This window comes from Pygocentrus nattereri, chromosome 22, assembly GCF_015220715.1.
Source record: "Pygocentrus nattereri isolate fPygNat1 chromosome 22, fPygNat1.pri, whole genome shotgun sequence".
Taxonomy (NCBI): domain Eukaryota; kingdom Metazoa; phylum Chordata; class Actinopteri; order Characiformes; family Serrasalmidae; genus Pygocentrus; species Pygocentrus nattereri.
The window spans coordinates 11908775-11929044 of NC_051232.1; the positions used below are offsets into that span (position 1 = coordinate 11908775).

General features: G+C 39.0%; 1 protein-coding gene across 2 annotated transcripts in view; it reads right to left on the minus strand.

Annotated features, from left to right (window-relative positions):
- ndst3 (N-deacetylase/N-sulfotransferase (heparan glucosaminyl) 3) overlaps window positions 1-13866 on the minus strand; it is a 138397-nt gene extending 124531 nt beyond the window's left edge. The window contains exons 1-2 of one of the 2 annotated variants that reach the window (XM_017717433.2): window positions 13301-13864; window positions 9471-10750 (exon numbers count right to left, since the gene is read on the minus strand). In XM_017717433.2, coding sequence (XP_017572922.1) covers window positions 9471-10457 — 987 coding nt within the window. In that variant the 5' untranslated portion in view covers window positions 10458-10750; window positions 13301-13864. Of the gene's footprint in view, window positions 1-9470; window positions 10751-13300 lie in introns of both variants that reach the window. The other variant, XM_017717435.2, reaches the window with a different exon arrangement.
- Window positions 13867-20270: the final 6404 nt, after the last annotated feature.

Genomic DNA, 20270 nt, shown 5'->3' on the forward strand with positions numbered 1-20270 from the left:
TGGTTTGATAGTTTTTGATATGATTTGGTAATTCTTGTTATGGTTTGATAGTTTTTGGTATGGTTTAGTAATTCTTGTTATGGTTTGATAGTTTTTGGTATGGTTTAGTAATTCTTGTTATGGTTTGACAGTTTTTGATATGGTTTGTTAATTCTTGTTATGGTTTGATAGTTTTTGATATGGTTTGGTAATTCTTGGTATGGTTTGATAGTTTTTGATATGGTTTGGTAATTCTTGTTATGGCTTGGTAGTTCTTGGTATGGTTTGGTAATTCTTGTTATGGTTTGATCGTTTTTGGTATGGTTTAGTAATTCTTGTTATGGTTTGATATTTTTTGGTATGCTTTGGTAATTCTTGGCATGGTTTAATAGTTTTTGATATGGTTTGGTAATTCTTGTTATGGTTTGATAGTTTTTGGCATGGTTTGGTAATTCTTGTTATGGTTTGATAGTTTTTGGTATGGTTTGATAGTTTTTGGTATGGTTTAGTAATTCTTGTTATGGTTTGACAGTTTTTGATATGGTTTAGTAATTCTTGTTATGGTTTGACAGTTTTTGATATGGTTTAGTAATTCTTGGTATGGTTTGATAGTTTTTGGTATGGTTTGGTAATTCTTGTTATGGTTTGATAGTTTTTGGTATGGTTTGATAGTTTTTGGTATGGTTTAGTAATTCTTGTTATGGTTTGATAGTTTTTGGTATGGTTTGGTAATTCTTGGTATGGTTTGATCGTTTTTGGTATGGTTTGATAGTTTTTGGTATGGTTTAGTAATTCTTGTTATGGTTTGATAGTTTTTGGTATGGTTTAGTAATTCTTGTTATGGTTTGATAGTTTTTGGTATGGTTTGGTAATTCTTGTTATGGTTTGATAGTTTTTGGTATGGTTTGATAGTTTTTGGTATGGTTTAGTAATTCTTGTTATGGTTTGATAGTTTTTGGTATGGTTTAGTAATTCTTGTTATGGTTTGATAGTTTTTGGTATGGTTTAGTAATTCTTGTTATGGTTTGATAGTTTTTGGTATGGTTTAGTAATTCTTGTTATGGTTTGATAGTTTTTGGTATGGTTTGGTAATTCTTGTTATGGTTTGATAGTTTTTGGTATGGTTTAGTAATTCTTGTTATGGTTTGATAGTTTTTGGTATGGTTTGGTAATTCTTGGCATGGTTTGATAGTTTTTGGTAAGGTTTGGTAATTCTTGGCATGGTTTGATAGTTGTTGGTATGGTTTAGTAATTCTTATTATGGTTTGATAGTTTTTGGTATGGTTTGGTAATTCTTGTTATGGTTTGATAGTTTTTGGTATGGTTTAGTAATTCTTGGTATGGTTTGATAGTTTTTGGTATGGTTTGGTAATTCTTGTTATGGTTTGATAGTTTTTGATATGGTTTGGTAATTCTTGTTATGGTTTGACAGTTTTTGATATGGTTTAGTAATTCTTGTTATGGTTTGACAGTTTTTGATATGGTTTGGTAATTCTTGTTATGGTTTGATAGTTTTTGATATGATTTGGTAATTCTTGGTATGGTTTGATAGTTTTTGGTATGGTTTGGTAATTCTTGTTATGGTTTGATAGTTTTTGGTATGGTTTGGTAATTCTTGTTATTGTTTGACAGTTTTTGATATGGTTTGGTAATTCTTGTTATGGTTTGATAGTTTTTGGTATGGTTTAGTAATTCTTGGTATGGTTTGATAGTTTTTGGTATGGTTTGGTAATTCTTGTTATGGTTTGATAGTTTTTGATATGGTTTGGTAATTCTTGTTATGGTTTGACAGTTTTTGATATGGTTTAGTAATTCTTGTTATGGTTTGACAGTTTTTGATATGGTTTGGTAATTCTTGTTATGGTTTGATAGTTTTTGATATGATTTGGTAATTCTTGGTATGGTTTGATAGTTTTTGGTATGGTTTAGTAATTCTTGTTATGGTTTGATAGTTTTTGGTATGGTTTAGTAATTCTTGTTATGGTTTGACAGTTTTTGATATGGTTTGTTAATTCTTGTTATGGTTTGATAGTTTTTGATATGGTTTGGTAATTCTTGGTATGGTTTGATCGTTTTTGGTATGGTTTAGTAATTCTTGTTATGGTTTGATAGTTTTTGATATGGTTTGGTAATTCTTGTTATGCTTTGCTAGTTTTTGGTATGGTTTGGTAATTCTTGTTATGGCTTGGTAGTTCTTGGTATGGTTTGGTAATTCTTGTTATGGTTTGATCGTTTTTGGTATGGTTTAGTAATTCTTGTTATGGTTTGATATTTTTTGGTATGCTTTGGTAATTCTTGGCATGGTTTAATAGTTTTTGATATGGTTTGGTAATTCTTGTTATGGTTTGATAGTTTTTGGTATGGTTTGGTAATTCTTGTTATGGTTTGATAGTTTTTGATATGGTTTAGTAATTCTTGTTATGGTTTGACAGTTTTTGATATGGTTTGGTAATTCTTGTTATGGTTTGACAGTTTTTGATATGGTTTAGTAATTCTTGTTATGGTTTGACAGTTTTTGATATGGTTTGGTAATTCTTGTTATGGTTTGATAGTTTTTGATATGATTTGGTAATTCTTGGTATGGTTTGATAGTTTTTGGTATGGTTTGGTAATTCTTGTTATGGTTTGATAGTTTTTGGTATGGTTTGGTAATTCTTGTTATGGTTTGATCGTTTTTGATATGGTTTGGTAATTCTTGTTATGGTTTGATAGTTTTTGGTATGGTTTGGTAATTCTTGGTATGGTTTGATCGTTTTTGATATGGTTTGGTAATTCTTGTTATGGTTTGATAGTTTTTGATATGATTTGGTAATTCTTGTTATGGTTTGATAGTTTTTGATATGATTTGGTAATTCTTGTTATGGTTTGATAGTTTTTGGTATGGTTTAGTAATTCTTGTTATGGTTTGATAGTTTTTGGTATGGTTTAGTAATTCTTGTTATGGTTTGACAGTTTTTGATATGGTTTGTTAATTCTTGTTATGGTTTGATAGTTTTTGATATGATTTGGTAATTCTTGTTATGGTTTGATAGTTTTTGGTATGGTTTAGTAATTCTTGTTATGGTTTGATAGTTTTTGGTATGGTTTAGTAATTCTTGTTATGGTTTGACAGTTTTTGATATGGTTTGTTAATTCTTGTTATGGTTTGATAGTTTTTGATATGGTTTGGTAATTCTTGGTATGGTTTGATCGTTTTTGGTATGGTTTAGTAATTCTTGTTATGGTTTGATAGTTTTTGATATGGTTTGGTAATTCTTGTTATGCTTTGCTAGTTTTTGGTATGGTTTGGTAATTCTTGTTATGGCTTGGTAGTTCTTGGTATGGTTTGGTAATTCTTGTTATGGTTTGATCGTTTTTGGTATGGTTTAGTAATTCTTGTTATGGTTTGATATTTTTTGGTATGCTTTGGTAATTCTTGGCATGGTTTAATAGTTTTTGATATGGTTTGGTAATTCTTGTTATGGTTTGATAGTTTTTGGTATGGTTTGGTAATTCTTGTTATGGTTTGATAGTTTTTGGTATGGTTTAGTAATTCTTGTTATGGTTTGACAGTTTTTGATATGGTTTAGTAATTCTTGTTATGCTTTGACAGTTTTTGATATGGTTTGGTAATTCTTGTTATGGTTTGATAGTTTTTGATATGATTTGGTAATTCTTGGTATGGTTTGATAGTTTTTGGTATGGTTTGGTAATTCTTGTTATGGTTTGATAGTTTTTGGTATGGTTTGATAGTTTTTGGTATGGTTTAGTAATTCTTGTTATGGTTTGATAGTTTTTGGTATGGTTTGGTAATTCTTGGTATGGTTTGATCGTTTTTGGTATGGTTTAGTAATTCTTGTTATGGTTTGATAGTTTTTGGTATGGTTTAGTAATTCTTGTTATGGTTTGATAGTTTTTGGTATGGTTTAGTAATTCTTGTTATGGTTTGATAGTTTTTGGTATGGTTTAGTAATTCTTGTTATGGTTTGATAGTTTTTGGTATGGTTTGGTAATTCTTGTTATGGTTTGATAGTTTTTGGTATGGTTTAGTAATTCTTGTTATGGTTTGATAGTTGTTGGTATGGTTTGGTAATTCTTGGCATGGTTTGATAGTTTTTGGTAAGGTTTGGTAATTCTTGGCATGGTTTGATAGTTGTTGGTATGGTTTAGTAATTCTTATTATGGTTTGATAGTTTTTGGTATGGTTTAGTAATTCTTGGTATGGTTTGACAGTTCTTGGTATGGTTTGGTAATTCTTGGTATGGTTTGATAGTTTTTGATATGCTTTGATTGTTTTTGGTATGGTTTGGTAATTCTTGGTATGGATTGATAGTTTTTGATATGGTTTGGTAATTCTTGTTATGCTTTGCTAGTTTTTGGTATGGTTTGGTAATTCTTGTTATGGTTTGATAGTTTTTGGTATGGTTTGATAGTTTTTGGTATGGTTTGGTAATTCTTGGTATGGTTTGATCGTTTTTGGTATGGTTTGGTAATTCTTGTTATGGTTTGATCGTTTTTGGTATGGTTTAGTAATTCTTGTTATGGTTTGATAGTTTTTGGTATGGTTTGGTAATTCTTGTTATGGTTTGATCGTTTTTGGTATGGTTTAGTAATTCTTGTTATGGTTTGATAGTTCTTGGTATGGTTTAGTAATTCTTGTTATGGTTTGATAGTTTTTGGTATGGTTTGGTAATTCTTGTTATGGTTTGATAGTTTTTGGTATGGTTTAGTAATTCTTGTTATGGTTTGATAGTTTTTGGTATGGTTTGGTAATTCTTGGCATGGTTTGATAGTTTTTGGTATGGTTTAGTAATTCTTGTTATGGTTTGATAGTTTTTGGTATGGTTTAGTAATTCTTGGTATGGTTTGACAGTTCTTGGTATGGTTTGGTAATTCTTGGTATGGTTTGATAGTTTTTGATATGCTTTGATAGTTTTTGGTATGGTTTGGTAATTCTTGGTATGGATTGATAGTTTTTGATATGGTTTGGTAATTCTTGGTATGGTTTGATAGTTTTTGATATGGTTTGGTAATTCTTGTTATGCTTTGCTAGTTTTTGGTATGGTTTGGTAATTCTTGGTATGGTTTGATAGTTTTTGGTATGGTTTGGTAATTCTTGTTATGGCTTGGTAGTTCTTGGTATGGTTTGGTAATTCTTGGCATGGTTTGATAGTTTTTGGTATGGTTTGGTAATTCTTGTTATGCTTTGCTAGTTTTTGGTATGGTTTGGTAATTCTTGTTATGGTTTGATCGTTTTTGGTATGGTTTGGTAATTCTTGGTATGGTTTGATAGTTTTTGGTATGGTTTGGTAATTCTTGTTATGCTTTGCTAGTTTTTGGTATGGTTTAGTAATTCTTGTTATGGTTTGATCGTTTTTGGTATGGTTTGGTAATTCTTGGTATGGTTTGATAGTTTTTGGTATGGTTTGGTAATTCTTGTTATGGCTTGGTAGTTCTTGGTATGGTTTGGTAATTCTTGGCATGGTTTGATAGTTTTTGGTATGGTTTAGTAATTCTTGTTATGGTTTGATAGTTTTTGGTATGGTTTAGTAATTCTTGGTATGGTTTGACAGTTCTTGGTATGGTTTGGTAATTCTTGGTATGGTTTGATAGTTTTTGATATGCTTTGATAGTTTTTGGTATGGTTTGGTAATTTTTGGTATGGATTGATAGTTTTTGATATGATTTGTTAATTCTTGGTATGGTTTGATAGTTTTTGGTATGGTTTGTTAATTCTTGTTATGGTTTGATAGTTTTTGATATGCTTTGATAGTTTTTGGTATGGTTTGGTAATTCTTGGTATGGATTGAACGTTTTTGATATGGTGTGGTAATTCTTGGTTTGAACTGATAGTTTTTGGTATGGTTTGGTAATTCTTGGTATGGATTGATAGTTTTTGATATGATTTGGTACTTCTTGGTATGGTTTGATAGTTTTTGGTATGGTTTGGTAATTCTTGGTATGGATTGATAGTTTTTGATATGATTTGGTAATTCTTGGTATGGTTTGATAGTTTTTGATATGGTGTGGTAATTCTTGGTATGGTTTGATAATTCTTGGTATGGTTTCATACTTCATGGCATGGTTTGATATTTTTTGGCATGGTTTTTTTAGTTTTTGGTATGGTTTGGTTTGATAGTTTTTGGACGGTTTAATACTGTAGTTCTTGCTATGTAGTTTGGTAATTCTTCAGTTTTGGTAGCTTTTCGGTAATCACAATGAGGTTGACAATATGTCAAAAATATCTTATGTTGATATATTTTATGATATATCTCACGATATTTTGACATACAGACACAATGTGCTAGCATGTTTGGGATAACTCTGGGTACAATGCTTTTATTAAAACAAGATCTCTTAATTAATTATGTTCTCTTTTAAATTAAACACATTTAAATAAGGACAAGATCCACTGTATGCTCAATAAAGCATACTGTTTATCACAATAACAAAATTGATCACATTTATAATAAAATATTGCCATATTGCCCACCTTTAGTAGATATTATAATAAATTGGATCCAGCCTTGAAGACTAGCCTGCATTATTTTGATCAAAAATAACTTTTGTTGGATTACATTAACTATTTCAGTTATCAACGCCCTTGACAGAAACATTCATTGTGAGCTGTGATTGGTCAGGACGTTCACAGCACACCGAAAAAAAATGACTAATTTACATACTACCGCCTTCTTCAATAACAGTATTGTAAAGGCCAGTATCATGTTAACAAATGGTATTGTGCAGATCTAGTTTACAGTTGAATGAATAGGATAATGGGTGAATGAAGAGGGTGAATGAAAACATAGGCTACATTAAATCTCTACCAAATTCAATATTCTCTTAAACACACACACACACACACACACACACACACACACACACAGAGCAAGGCTCCACAAGTCATGAAGTCATCACACAATAGTGCGAGTGTGACCTTTCAATCTGCTGAAGAGGCTCATAGAGGGGGGTAAACGTGGGAAACGAGAGAATGAAGGAGTTCGTGAAAGAGTGACTGAACACCATTTAACTACTCTTGTTCCCCTAAATAGCCTCTTTATACTGAGTCGGGCCAACTCAAACACCCACTCCACTTCAGAAAAATACACACACACAAACTCTCTTGCATAATCTCCCTTAAATGCACAAAACAATCAGAACAAACACAAGTAGTAGCAGGGAGTCAAGCGTTTGTAAATTGATCTAAATACACAGTAGGAATGTCAGAAATTCCATTTTGTAGTTTGATACAATACCACTGAAATTATGTTACGCAAAAGATGATATGCTGTACCTCTCAAAAAGAAATTACACTCATTTTTCAAAAATGCAAAAAAGATGTAAACAAAGTCATTCTGAGTGGTCTGATGTGAAACGCTTTGTTCTGAACAACACCTGTCGAGTCAGAACAGAAGTGGTGGTCATCGGAACCAGATGTCTGAACAAGTTCAATGCCTCTAAAAGCTACATCACAGAAAGTTATAAGCTGAAACAGTTGCAAATATTGAGACGCTGATTTCTAATAGTTTTAGATAAGATTTTGGCCTAAAACTAGAAATGTAATATTAAAACATATCATACTGTCTCATATCAGTGTATTATGTCAAGAGTCTTAGCCCAGGTTAGTTTGGAGCCATCATATCAGCTTGTGGCAAGAGCATCACATCGGCATTCTGTAAAGCACAGCTTTTTATTTGAAATATTGTCCAGTGGCACATTTTTGGCCAGTCCTTATTTGCCACATTGAAAAACAAGTCAAATTGAGACTGCACTGCACCAAATAATGAATTCTGTAGATTGTTCCACCCCAGCCTAAAACACGTTCAGATACATAAACGGCCTGTATGGCAAAATAGATATTAGTATTATAAACAATATGTTCACACATATGTTCACTGGTCATACTGGTTAGTAAATTAAATGGCTATTTTTTGTGTTCAGGCATCATAAGCCCTGGTTCCAATCACCACCACTGTTCAGAAATCCAAGTCCGTATGTTTTACTGCAATTTAAATCAAACTAAACCACACTGAACGACTTTTCCTACAGCTCAACAGCTGAAACATGTAAACATTTTGAAAATTGGTGGAGCTGCTTTAAACGTTGGAGGATAAATACAGAGAATAATAAAACACCCACAAAGGGAATTTTGTGGATATTAAGTCCAGGGCCTTAAACCGCAGCCTCTTTAGCCTTGCACACTAATTAAATAGTGAGACTGAGAACAATCAATAGTCTGCTAGGGTTACATTGTAAATTGTGCATTCAATGTCTTTGACATACCAGGACATGTAAATATGTCCTGTGTACATATGTGGAAGCCCTGGCGTGTGTCAATGCTTGGTAGGATGATGACATAAGTTTATTTGGGTTTATACAATGCTGAATCTGAATCAATGCTGAATTATATTAACACCCAATACTGCTGTTCTACTGTGATGACCTAGATCTAGAGGTCTCATCAGTCAGAGATATTCTTGCTGTGAACAGGTGGCTAGCGTGCAAGACTCTTCAGTGGAAAACATCTTCTTAGGCCTGCAAATTTCCATGATGCCACCAGTAAAAGTAAGAATTGGTTGACCTGACACCAACTCAAGTTTTGTAACTTGCTGCAGACTTCCAAAACCAAATGTTCTAAAATAAGAACCCAAACTGGGTGTATTTTATTGCTGACTGCTGAAAACTGCCTTCACCTTGTGTCTCTATTGTATAAGCTGAAGTTAACTATCCTACACTGTACTTTACTTAGAAGTAAAAGAACTATGCAGGTACATTTTTCATTCAAGATACAAACAATGTAAATGTTCCCTCAAAGGTACAACAGTGGTTTTAAGGTCCAACTGTGTACCATAAATAAGTTCTTCCCAGGTGAAAAGTACATATTTGTACTTTTTCATAGCCGACTGTTACAAAACAGAACGGTAAAATAAAAAGCCTGGAGATGAGATGGAGTGTGCGGAGTGGAAAATATTATTGCAATGGTACAATGTTCCCTGACTAAAGGTACGGATATGTACCCTTGGGGGTATCACCCCAGTGACAAGAGGGGAACAGCCCCAGTGACCATCTCATACCTTTTTTTTCTGAGAGTAGTGGTTCATATATTATATATTATTATTTAAATGGGCACTCTGGCCAAAATTACAGTAACCATTGCTTCATCTGCTGTAAACACTGCTTCCTACAGTGGTGCCACAGACTTACGTGTGAGATTTTTTGTTTTAAACACCACCAAAACTCCCTTCTGATGATGTATCTTGATGTTGGGAAGAACTTTGAAAAAAGAAAACGACTTTGGGGAGGATAGTTGAAGGCCTCCATGCAGTAGATGTAAGACAGGTAATGTTATTAATTAGTCCCTACTGAGCTATACATCAGCGAATTTCTGTATAACTGTTGGCTGGGGAAAAGGGGGTGGATATTTGCATAGTGCATGATGGGTACTGCAGTAAGAGAACAATGATGGACGAAAACAATAAAACAAACACACAAGCACTAAAACTTGCCCGTACCTTCACATCGTCCACGTTCATCCTCGTGCCTTTCTTCCCAACAAAGATATCGTCAATGTCCACCAGGATGTAGCGCTCCAGCGAACGTGACAGTTTCCTGCCTGTGAGGTATGCGATGGCGTCCACCAGTATGAGTCTATGCAGCCAGTAGCCCAGGCCTTGCCCGAACAACACCCTCTGCACCCCGTCATAGAGTCCCAAGTCCTGCACCACCGTGGCCTGAACCCCATGCAGCCCTGCCTGATTCTGCTTGTTAGCATCGTCTGAGCTGGGCCGCGGCTTAGCCAGCAGTACAGGCTCATAAGTTGAGTGGTTTGACTGGAACACGGTCCAGTCCTCGCCTGGAAGTGGTCCACGGTCCACCTCTGCTCGCGTGACATACAGCAGAGGTGAGCGAGGGTTGACGCAACAATCGCGCAGTGCTACATTGGTCCGCAGCGTGAGCGGAAAGCCCTTGAGGTGCAAGGTGGGCTGGGAGTTCTCACTAGCACGGTGGAAGGCGATCACACCCACACTGTACTCCACGCAGTACTTGTCTAGCAAGTCCCGGTTCCACGCATCCATCCCAGCATACTTAAGTGCGTTCTCATAGATGACCAGCGCGTAGCGACCACGGCCCTTGTGGGTCAGCGGCGGAATGTCACCCTTCCATGGGGCAATCTCAGCATGGTAGCGGAACTGGTTAGATTCCAGAATGGCGATGATGTCCTGCCCCAACTGGGAGTACTGGCTCTCCACAAACACCAGAACCACAGGGTCCTTCCTCGATGGGTCCATGGGCTTAGGCGTCCGGGGCTCAACTTGCCTAAAAGGGAGCGCCCGTAGGTCATCGCAGTCTGAGCCGATGCCGCGGTCCGCAAGGTCCAGCTCCTGGGCAGAGCCTGCGTAGAGATAGTAGGCGGAGATGATGACACTGACCATGCAGAAGGTGGCGAGGAGGATAACCAGCCTCCTCAGGTTCCTCCGCAGCTTCACAGCCAGATTCATGGCAAATGCCGCACATGTGTGGAAAGGGGTCTCTGATTGGTCACTAAGCCAAGCTGAAGCAGTGGATCGGCTGACTGGCGGTCATGCTGCAGTCATGTGACCATCGCACTGTGAGGGCTAACAGTCCTGATTTTGCATTAAAGAAGGAAGCCTGTCTGTGTGCTCAGAGTTTTTGTATTATTTTCACTGAAAAAGAGGACAAGAAAGTGGCAAAACGTGCTTGAGCTTCACAAGTCCGAGCAGGATAGAGCCCCATCCATGGTCCTGAAATTCCAACGGAAACTTCCTCCAACCTGTGAGAAGAGGGAAAAAAACAAAGACAAGTCTCTCGTCAGACTTTGTACCCATTACCATTGAAGACCTGTGTCTGTGTGAATATGTGTATGAGTTTCTCTGCCCCTCTGGTGCTCATCAAGGGAGGGTAAGGGTGCTCTTGAGGGACAAACTGAGCCATCAGCCTTCGGGTTGTTTTCAATCAACACTTCACCAGCTGTGGCCAACACTTCCCGAGGGGCCACATGATTGGTTGAACATAAATAGGAAACGGAGAGGGGGGGGGCAAACCAATAAGAGCCCCAAGGTGGCTCTGACGGAGAGGAGACCAGTACACAAACACCCACCCACACGGTTATATCAAGTCCACAAAAACAACATCTCAAGGCAATATTTATTCACTGAACAACCCCACAGCAAGTGGTAGTATGAAACCAAAATGAGTTGGGATCCACAGACTACAGACCCTTTAGTATTATTTTCTTTTCCCCAGACACATAAACAATCTCTTACCCATGGATAAGGAGCAAGTTCTGCCATACGTAGACGACTCCAAGATTTCTGCGTGAACTGCACTGCAGATCACAAACCTATAACTTATGCATTTAGACTGCAATCTACACCATCCGAGCACCGTTCCCTCACTTATGTTGTCTGTGTCTGATCACTAATGTTATTCCAAAGCCCGTTACATTGCACAACTTGACCTTCTCACATTTGATAGACCCTGAAAGGTTTCTGACTTTGGTTCAATGTCCAGCAACATGTACTTTGGAATACCGCACCCAACCAAAGACTATGTTTTTCACCAAGTTTACTTTCTGTCTTTTACATATTTCTACGTTTTACTTTCAGACTTTTCCAAGTATGCTTCCCTTCTTCCCTGTTTCCCACCTTTATCTGTCTGACCTTCTCTTCCGTTTCCCATCTTCCTCCCTCTGTCTTTCACACTGTTACTCTTCCCTTTCCCACTGTTTTAAACAAAGGGAGCAGCGACACAAAAGAAGCCCTTTCGCTTCCCTAAATAACCTTTCAGTGGATGTTTCTTTTGGAAATGAGACAGGATTTAAAAACCTCCGCGACATGTAAAGCTTCTATGCTGATTAAAGTTGATTATTTGTTTATTTAGTAGAACCGTTTGGCCAGGCAGAGACCATTGAGGAACCTTTGTTTTCAAGAGGACATCTTCCCTTGTCGTTCCCATCTCTGTTTCCTTGTCTCCCATCTCTCTTATCTCCCAGTTTGAGTCCAGTCTCCTTCCGTCTTTTTCATCTTTCTCCTTTTCCCATATTTCACTCCATTTCCTACCTTTTTCTGTCTTCCCCTGCTCTCTCTCTCGTCTTTCTCTTTCTTTCCTAACCTTCGCTCTGACACACATTGCTCTCTTTTTTATTTGTTTTCTTCTCCAATCCTGGCGGGTACCATGAGCTGCTGCTCGCGCGCCACCGAACGGCTTTCTCCCGCGAGGCGGCGCCTATCCGAGTCCTGTCAAAGTGATGCACGAGTCCGACTCTCGACTCCTGTCGCTGGACTCGACTCTTCGACTCCACTCCACTTCGGCGCTGATAAGGCGATACAGCAGATATTAAACCATCTTAAACATAGTTTACCCATTTCTTCGGAGTAGCTACAAATTACAGTGAAAATCCGTAGATCATATCACGTGATATTAGATAGTTCTGACAAATGATTACAGCGAATCAATCATTCACTAAATGTCCTTTGAGCCAATTACAATGAAAAGCCACTTAGAGTCGACTCCCAGCAGTTCGATTCTCTGAGTCAGCGAGACGTGCTGGAGTCAAAGAATCGACTCTTTGGGAATCGACTCCCCCTCACTAGCCTGTCACAGAGATGAACGCTGCCCTCCTGCAAAGCTGTGGGCTAAATTAACTTTTATTAATCGCCAGTTAAAGGATATCAGTCACGGAGGGCTTTCGACTAAAATCCGCGTCTGGAGCTCGAAGAGAACAACCGCCGGCTCTGAGGCGAGGGGCCAACTGTGGAGAGAAAAGTTTCTCTGACTGACTGACTGACTGAGCGGCGGCTCCGTTCAGCAGCGCTCGGGTACCGCCGAGAGAGAAAGTCGGACATGTCGCTCCTCTGAGAGAAAGTCGGACCCCTTCGTGTGGTGTTTTCTTCAGACACGGCACTTTTTGCCTGAGAAATGGCGCCCTGAGCGTCTGTCAGCCTCGGACGTCGACAGACAGGCGTGTTTCTCAAACTATCGCGGCCAACGGACCGACCCGGTCACAGCCGCTCCGAAACTGCGACTTGAAAACGCACAAAACCGTTCAAATCCGTTACGACCGTTAAAGAGCAGCGGCGGTGAACTGGAGCGCGAGCATCTTTTTTTCCGCGGGAACAGCGTGACATTCCAGAACATCGCACCTCTCGCGCCTTTTTACAGCAGACAGGTAAAAAGAGGGAAAAGGGGGGGATTCAAAGAGAAACAGAGCGCCGGAGCTGAGCCCCCGAGACTCCCGCAAAGTTACACGGCGGAGCTGAAAGGAGGGAGAAGTGATGCGCTCCGGGCGGAGCGTTAGCAGCCCCGCGGCACGCTGACTTACCCCAAGCCGAGTGTGAAGCGCTTCCGGCCGGGGACACCTCCGCGCCTGGCCTGCCTCTCTCTCTCTCGCTCTCTCTCTCTCCCCGGAGCAGCGGGCTCAGAGCGAAGGAGAATCAAGTGGCTGAAGCGGCGAGCCTGCTCCCATCCCTGCCCGCTGCTGATTCAAAGGCAGCCATCTGGAATGATGCGGGGAGCTATTCACTATTCTCCTCCTCTCTCTCTCTCTCTCTCTCTCGCTCGCGCTCTCTCTCTCTCGCGCTCTCTCTCTCTCTCTCTCCCTCTCTCCCTCCCTCTCGCTGCGGCCACGGATTAAGAAAAGCAGGAGGGAGACTGCTGCCCGTTCCCTTTCGCTTTCGCTCACTTACGTGTGTGTGTGTGTGTGTGTGTGTGTGTGTGTGTGTGTGTGTGTGAGAGAGAGAGAGAGAGAGAGAGAGAGAGGGGGAAGAAAAAGAGACAGGAAGGGAGGGAGAGAAAGAGAGATGAAATGTGATGAGATCGATGCTCCGCTGGTGACTGACACCACAGCCGGTTCCTGCGGTTTAATCGAACTGTCGATATTTCAAACCGACGCGATTTCTGACACATCAATCAGGATCGAAGTCGATGAACAGTAAATTACAGAGAGTGAAGAAGCATAGAGACACTAAGTAGCCGTGGTTAGGAAAAAAAGAGACGTAGAGAATGACATTGGGTTTCCTGGCAATAAATTTGCGCTTACTTGCAGTAATTTTTGCGTGCCCTTGCAAATGCACTGGATTTTGCAAAGGAACACAAAACAGTTGCAAGAGAACGCAAAACAGTTGCAAGAGAACGCAAAACACTTGCAAGGGAACACAAAACACTTGCAAGGCAACACAAAACACTTGCAAGGCAACACAAAACACTTGCAAGAGGGCGCAAAACATTTGCAAGGGAACAAAATATTTGCAAGAGAGCACAAAACACTTGCAAGAGAGCACAAAACACTTGCAAGAGAACGCAAAACACTTGCAAGAGAGCACAAAACACTTGCAAGAGAGCACAAAACACTTGCAAGGGAACAAAATATTTGCAAGAGAGCGCAAAACATTTGCAAAAGAACGCAAAACATTTGCAAGAGAACGCAAAACACTTGCAAGAGAATGCAAAACACTTGCAAGGGAACACAAAACACTTGCAAGAGGGCGCAAAACATTTGCAAGGGAACAAAATATTTGCAAGAGAGCACAAAACATTTGCAAAAGAACGCAAAACATTTGCAAGAGAACGCAAAACACTTGCAAGAGAATGCAAAACACTTGCAAGGGAACACAAAACACTTGCAAGAGGGCGCAAAACATTTGCAAGGGAACAAAATATTTGCAAGAGAGCACAAAACATTTGCAAGGGAACACAAAACACTTGCAAGAGAGCGCAAAACATTTGCAAGAGAACGCAAAACATTTGCAAATGAACGCAAAACATTTGCAAGAGAACGCAAAACACTTGCAAGGGAACACAAAATATTTGCAAGGGAACAAAATATTTGCAAGAGAACGCAAAATATTTGCAAGGGAACAAAATATTTGCAAGAGAGCACAAAACATTTGAAGGGAACGCAAAAAGGTTGGCCAGAAAATGAAAAAATATTGCAAGGGAATGTAATGTAGTTTAATGTAGTGCACTTTAGGGACTCTGTAAACTAGACAGAGTAACAACACAAGCCATAGCTTACTTGGATAGCTTAAAGGAACAGTCTATTGATATTGATTATTAGATTAACTGATCTGGAGAGAGGCCCTGAGAGTCTGCTGAGGAGTTTTATGCAGATTTATGGTTCTTTTGAAATGGCTGGGGTTCTCAAGGGGCCAAGTGGATGGATGGAGTAAGGATTAAAACATTTGGCTACAATATTAACTTGAACCTGGTCACTTCAGTGGACCAGTAGTGGACAGGAACAGCTTGTTATGAGAAGCATGTCCAGCTGAACAAAGACCAACATTGATCGCCATTGGTTTATGCTGGTCTGGTACTGGTACTTTAGCCGGTTGACCAGTTTTCCTGGTCTGTGCTGTTTGGGCTACAACAGCAGAAGACCACATCTGGTTCTACCTCGGAAAGCTCACCAAAACCGGACAGTTAAAGACTGAAAAGATCTAGCTCTCAGTTTCGAGAATTCGAATTCAAGGTAGAACTTAGATCAAGGCTGAAGATGTTCCTGTAGAGGCGTTCGGTGAGAGAAGGTAAAAATAAAATGGAACATTTGAAAATGAAATAAAAGTCAGCGGTGAAGTGCAATTCTGAAAAACGACTGTGTTCAAGCAACTGTGCTTGTATTAGTGCCCTCTAAACACACCAACGAACATGGACATGCAACAGTTGAAATAAATGCACAACAGCTGGATCAGCAAAACAGTTATTTAGAGCTAAGGAAGCTGTGCTGATGTTTTGGTGATCTTTATCTGGAAACCTCATCACTGATACAGTGCAAAACACACAGACAAACAGGCATGGACACACACTCGGTTCTTAGATACTGTGCATAGCCTCCATTAGCACTGCCTCATTTGAGCCAAATGTTGGTCTGGCAAGCGTTCAGTTCTACAAACCTCCTCTCGCTCACTCCATCTCTCTCTTTCTCTCCCTCGGTCCTTCTCTTCTGCATCGCTCTCTTGCTCTCTCTCTCACTCCTCCCCTGCAAAACCTCCTCCTCTTTCTCGCTGCTTCTCTCTGTCCCTTTCTCTCTCTCTCTCCTCCATCCTTTCTGGAGCAGCTAATGGAGCGGAAGGTTTCCAGCATCTCTCTGCTAAAACATGCGTTTAATTTGATTATTTACTACCTATTGTTTTCAGACCGAAAGACTTTACAAAGAGAGAGAGGGAGAGCGGGAGCAAGCGAGGAAGAGTGCGAGGAGTGTGCATTATGCGAGTGTGACAGGGGGAGCCTCTCGCGCATTTGTTATTCTAATAGAGGCTCCTCAGCTGTCTGTAGAGCCATTGTGTCGCACTCCGGTCAACAGTTTAGTTTTAATCAGGCCAACAATGACCCCTCTCTCTTACTTACTACATTCTAAACACAGACTCTCTATCTTCAGTCTTCACCCCGCAGCACAAATTTCATTATAGATGCTATATGAGGCATCAGCATTTTCATTGGCTGATGGCTCAAACAAAGCAAACGGAGCTGGGGAAGTTTTGGCCAAGCTATTTTGTCACCATCATATCAAAAGCTTTTCTTATTTCTTCACACCATTCTCAACTTTTCATGGCAAATGGACAGACAGAGTGACTAAAATGACTCGGAACAAAATGCCTTTGTCTTAACACATATTAAAGTTAAGACCTTTCCTGGCTTTTCCTGAAAAGATTATTCCCGAGGTAAAGAGGTATAGTGTTTTCTGTTTTCCAACAACTTGTACAGTCACAAGCAAAAGTTTGGACACCCACAGTCAACTTACATGATTTTCTAGGTGAAAATTCTTTATGAAGAACAAACATACAAACATTAAAATGACACCTTTTCTGTATCTTTTAATGCACAATGCAAGTTTAACATTGGAAAAAAAAAAACTTTTGCAAATGCGAAGCATGTTTAAAACATGCAAAAGTGTTTTTTCCTACCACAGTGTTTCACAGACACTTAAAAATATTTAGAAATAAAGTCATAATATTTCAGAAAGACATGACATTTTGAGAATAAAGTCCCAATATTTCTATAATAAAGTTGTAGCATGGCAACATGTGGGATATTACCAGGAAAAGCCGCAATATTGTAGCCAAAATGTTTGCAAAAGGAAGGTAGCAACTTCCTCCAGTTAAAATGAGGGACGCTGAGGACTTGGTAGAGTTTTTTATATATATATATATTTTAAACAGTGACTTCAAGACGCCGTCATACTTTTAATTTAAAAAAACAACAAAACTTGTATTTTGACAAGGGGCACCCAAACATTTGCATGGGACTGTATAAACCAGAGGGGACCCCTCAAGGCATTCTAAAGCCTACTGATTTCTGTGAAAACGTGTCTGTAAGTTTTAGCCTATTATTACTCAATAAAACTGCCATGCTAATTGTATTTAAACTTTGTAATATTGTAGTAATATTCTTTTTTATTACTAAAGTTTGGTTGGAAATAAATGTGTTACATTTTTTAAACACCCAACAGAAAAACTGTCCAATCAGAATGATTTCCTCTGTGATGTCTAGGTAGATCCAGCCAAGCAAGCTAGTGGTTAGGATTTCAGGAGCTGAACTGAAAGCCTTACATGTTAGATTAACTACCAACATAATTAGGAACAGACAATCGGCCAATGATGTTTTGGTTTACAGTGGATGAGCCCAGTTTTGTGAAAATAAAGGTCAATGTAGGTCTTCTGGAAGTTTGAGCTACATCCAGTGGCCGTAAATACAAACGATAGCCAGAGCAGCACATTTTAATAAGACGTTAGAAGTGGGAAACAGCAGCAGCAGCAGCAGCTCTGTGCCAGGTCTCTTTACTGAATGAGTCACTGTAAAGCTACTACATGGTAAAATGTGTTATTGGCTGCAAGCTTCAGACGTCTGTGTTGAATCAAAAACAGCCAAAACATGTTCATGTGACTCACCATTAACACTAATATATGAGTAGAATCCCCTAGGGGTGCTTGCAGAAAGTAAACAGTGGTGGTTCGCCACTGGCCAAGTAACACTGTAAAATTGGTTTCCCTTCAAAATCAAATATTTACTGATGAACAAACAACAGAAATGGTCCAAATTTGCTCACCACATAACGTAAATTTATGTAGTATTTATCCTGTTGTAATATTTTCCCATTTATAGCAATGAATACCGAATGTGTTGGCAACAAACATCTCCTTTTGCAAAGATTTAGCCCATATTAATACCAAATATGTCCTATTTGTGATAACCAATTTAACAACCACAGTTTTGTACACGTCAGGGAAAGCCAACCGTTCTGTAAATGAGATGACACATTCAGAAAAATAACCAATAAAAATCATGTATTACTGAACACACACACACGTGCGCAGTGGACGAAAAAGCTCATGTAGGTCAGTGAGTCAAATACCTGTGCGTTCATGTCAGCATGAGTAAGAAGATGACTGCGAGGCTGGTGTATCATGGCTGCTGTATCATGAATGAATGCGGCCTGCTGTTGGTGAATGTGAGAGGGAGACAGCGTCTATGTGTGCAGCTTTTCTTCCTCCAGTAAGACTCTGCCGGACTCTGAGCTGCATGCTAACTGCCTTGCCTGAGGCACCACAAGCTACTATGACCTTATACACTCACACACACATTCACACTCACACATACACACACACCCACACACACTAAGAGGGTTAAACGCTGGTAAAACCTTATAGCTCCCACGTTCCTGTTTGGCCAGAGGTCAGCTTCTTAAAAATTCGGTTTAAGTGAGTGTGTGTGTGGTAACGATAGATCGATTTACGAAGACAAATTTTTGGATGCCCTCTTGTGCCCCCACAAGCCTTCGAAAACTCTACACTGAACTTCCCACAGAGGAAACCAAACCGCAGCTGCATTCATATCAATATTGTTCCAATTTAATTTAGCAGAAAACAGAATAATTACTAAGCACAGAGCATCTTTAGCTATGATTGCGTTCAATTACGCTACAAAAGTCAAACAGCCCTGGCTGGGTATGTGCGTCTATCAGTAGGTGGTGTTAGCTTGGCTAATGACTCCTTGGTTGAAGTGTTGTTTGTTTTTTAATGAGAAATTATCGCTACTATAGCTCCGTTATATCAAAGCCCACAGGAGCTAGAGTCTCCTAATTGGTCGACCACGAAAAGTGGCAAAGAAATAGTTGACAAACTATGAATGGAGATATGCAATAATGGAAGTTTGGGAGAAAAACCAGGCCTGAAACTCCTTGTGAACTTCTCCCACCACTTTTGGCTTCCTGTGGCTAGCGCCACTACCTGTCTCCTCCGCATTTCACTTTGCGTTCTCGGTCTTTGAAAGAACAACACCTTTTAACATGCCATCGTTCAAGCTCACTGCCACTGGTCATAGTGAAGTAAACACGGGTGGGTCCACTATGGTAAAAAACCATTGTAACATCACAGCTATAACACCAGCTAGGCTAGCACAGCCGTAACATTATGTAGGTTAGCATTAGTGTCAGCTTAGTTCCCAACAGCAATAGAGAGAATAATAGCTTACTACAGTCATTAGCTGGAAGAAGAAAATTGGTGCCCAACCACTCTTAGCAACTCAGCTAATGTCCCCTTATGAAAATATGAAATATGTTACCCTAGTTTATGTTAATGTCATGGTATGTGACTTAAATCTAACCTTATCCTTAAACTAAAATTTGCCCAGCAGCCCAAGCAGAACTTATTATTATTATTACCTAATTAGCCAGCCATGAAAAATGTCTTCTGTATACTCTTAAAAATGGGTGCCAAAGAAATAAATGGATCATTTTTCAAAGAATATTTTACTTAAATGAGTTATGCAGAGTGCTTAGAACCTTTTTGAAGTCAAATGAATGTAATGCAAAAGGTTTTGCACCAGTTCAAGGTCTGTCCTAGACCTGTTTTACCCAAGCAATCATTTAGGAAACTTTATATTTAAAGATACCATAACTGAAAACTCTCACACGGTAGATTCTGAGGTATTTCTCTCCGCACACAGGGCCGAAAGGCAACCTTGACTGCTCCATTTGTAATACTTATTTCTAAGGTACCATTGAAAGATATTGTAAAATAGCATTTATGAAATATCTTAAAGAAAACCTTACATGCTCATAGTAGCAGTGAATGATCCAAGAGAAAGCGATGGATAACTTTTGTTCAACATTTTATCATTGAAGATCACAGTGATACTGACTTTGCTAGTACAGAACTTGAAAATGGCTCCTGGCTTCCTGCCAGCCTGCAAAGTTTAGTTCCAACCCTTATCTAAAACACTTGATCCACAGGCCTTCAGGAGCATCTGAGTATTAGATCCAGGCATGTTGGGTCTAAACTCTGCAGGGTGGTAGATCT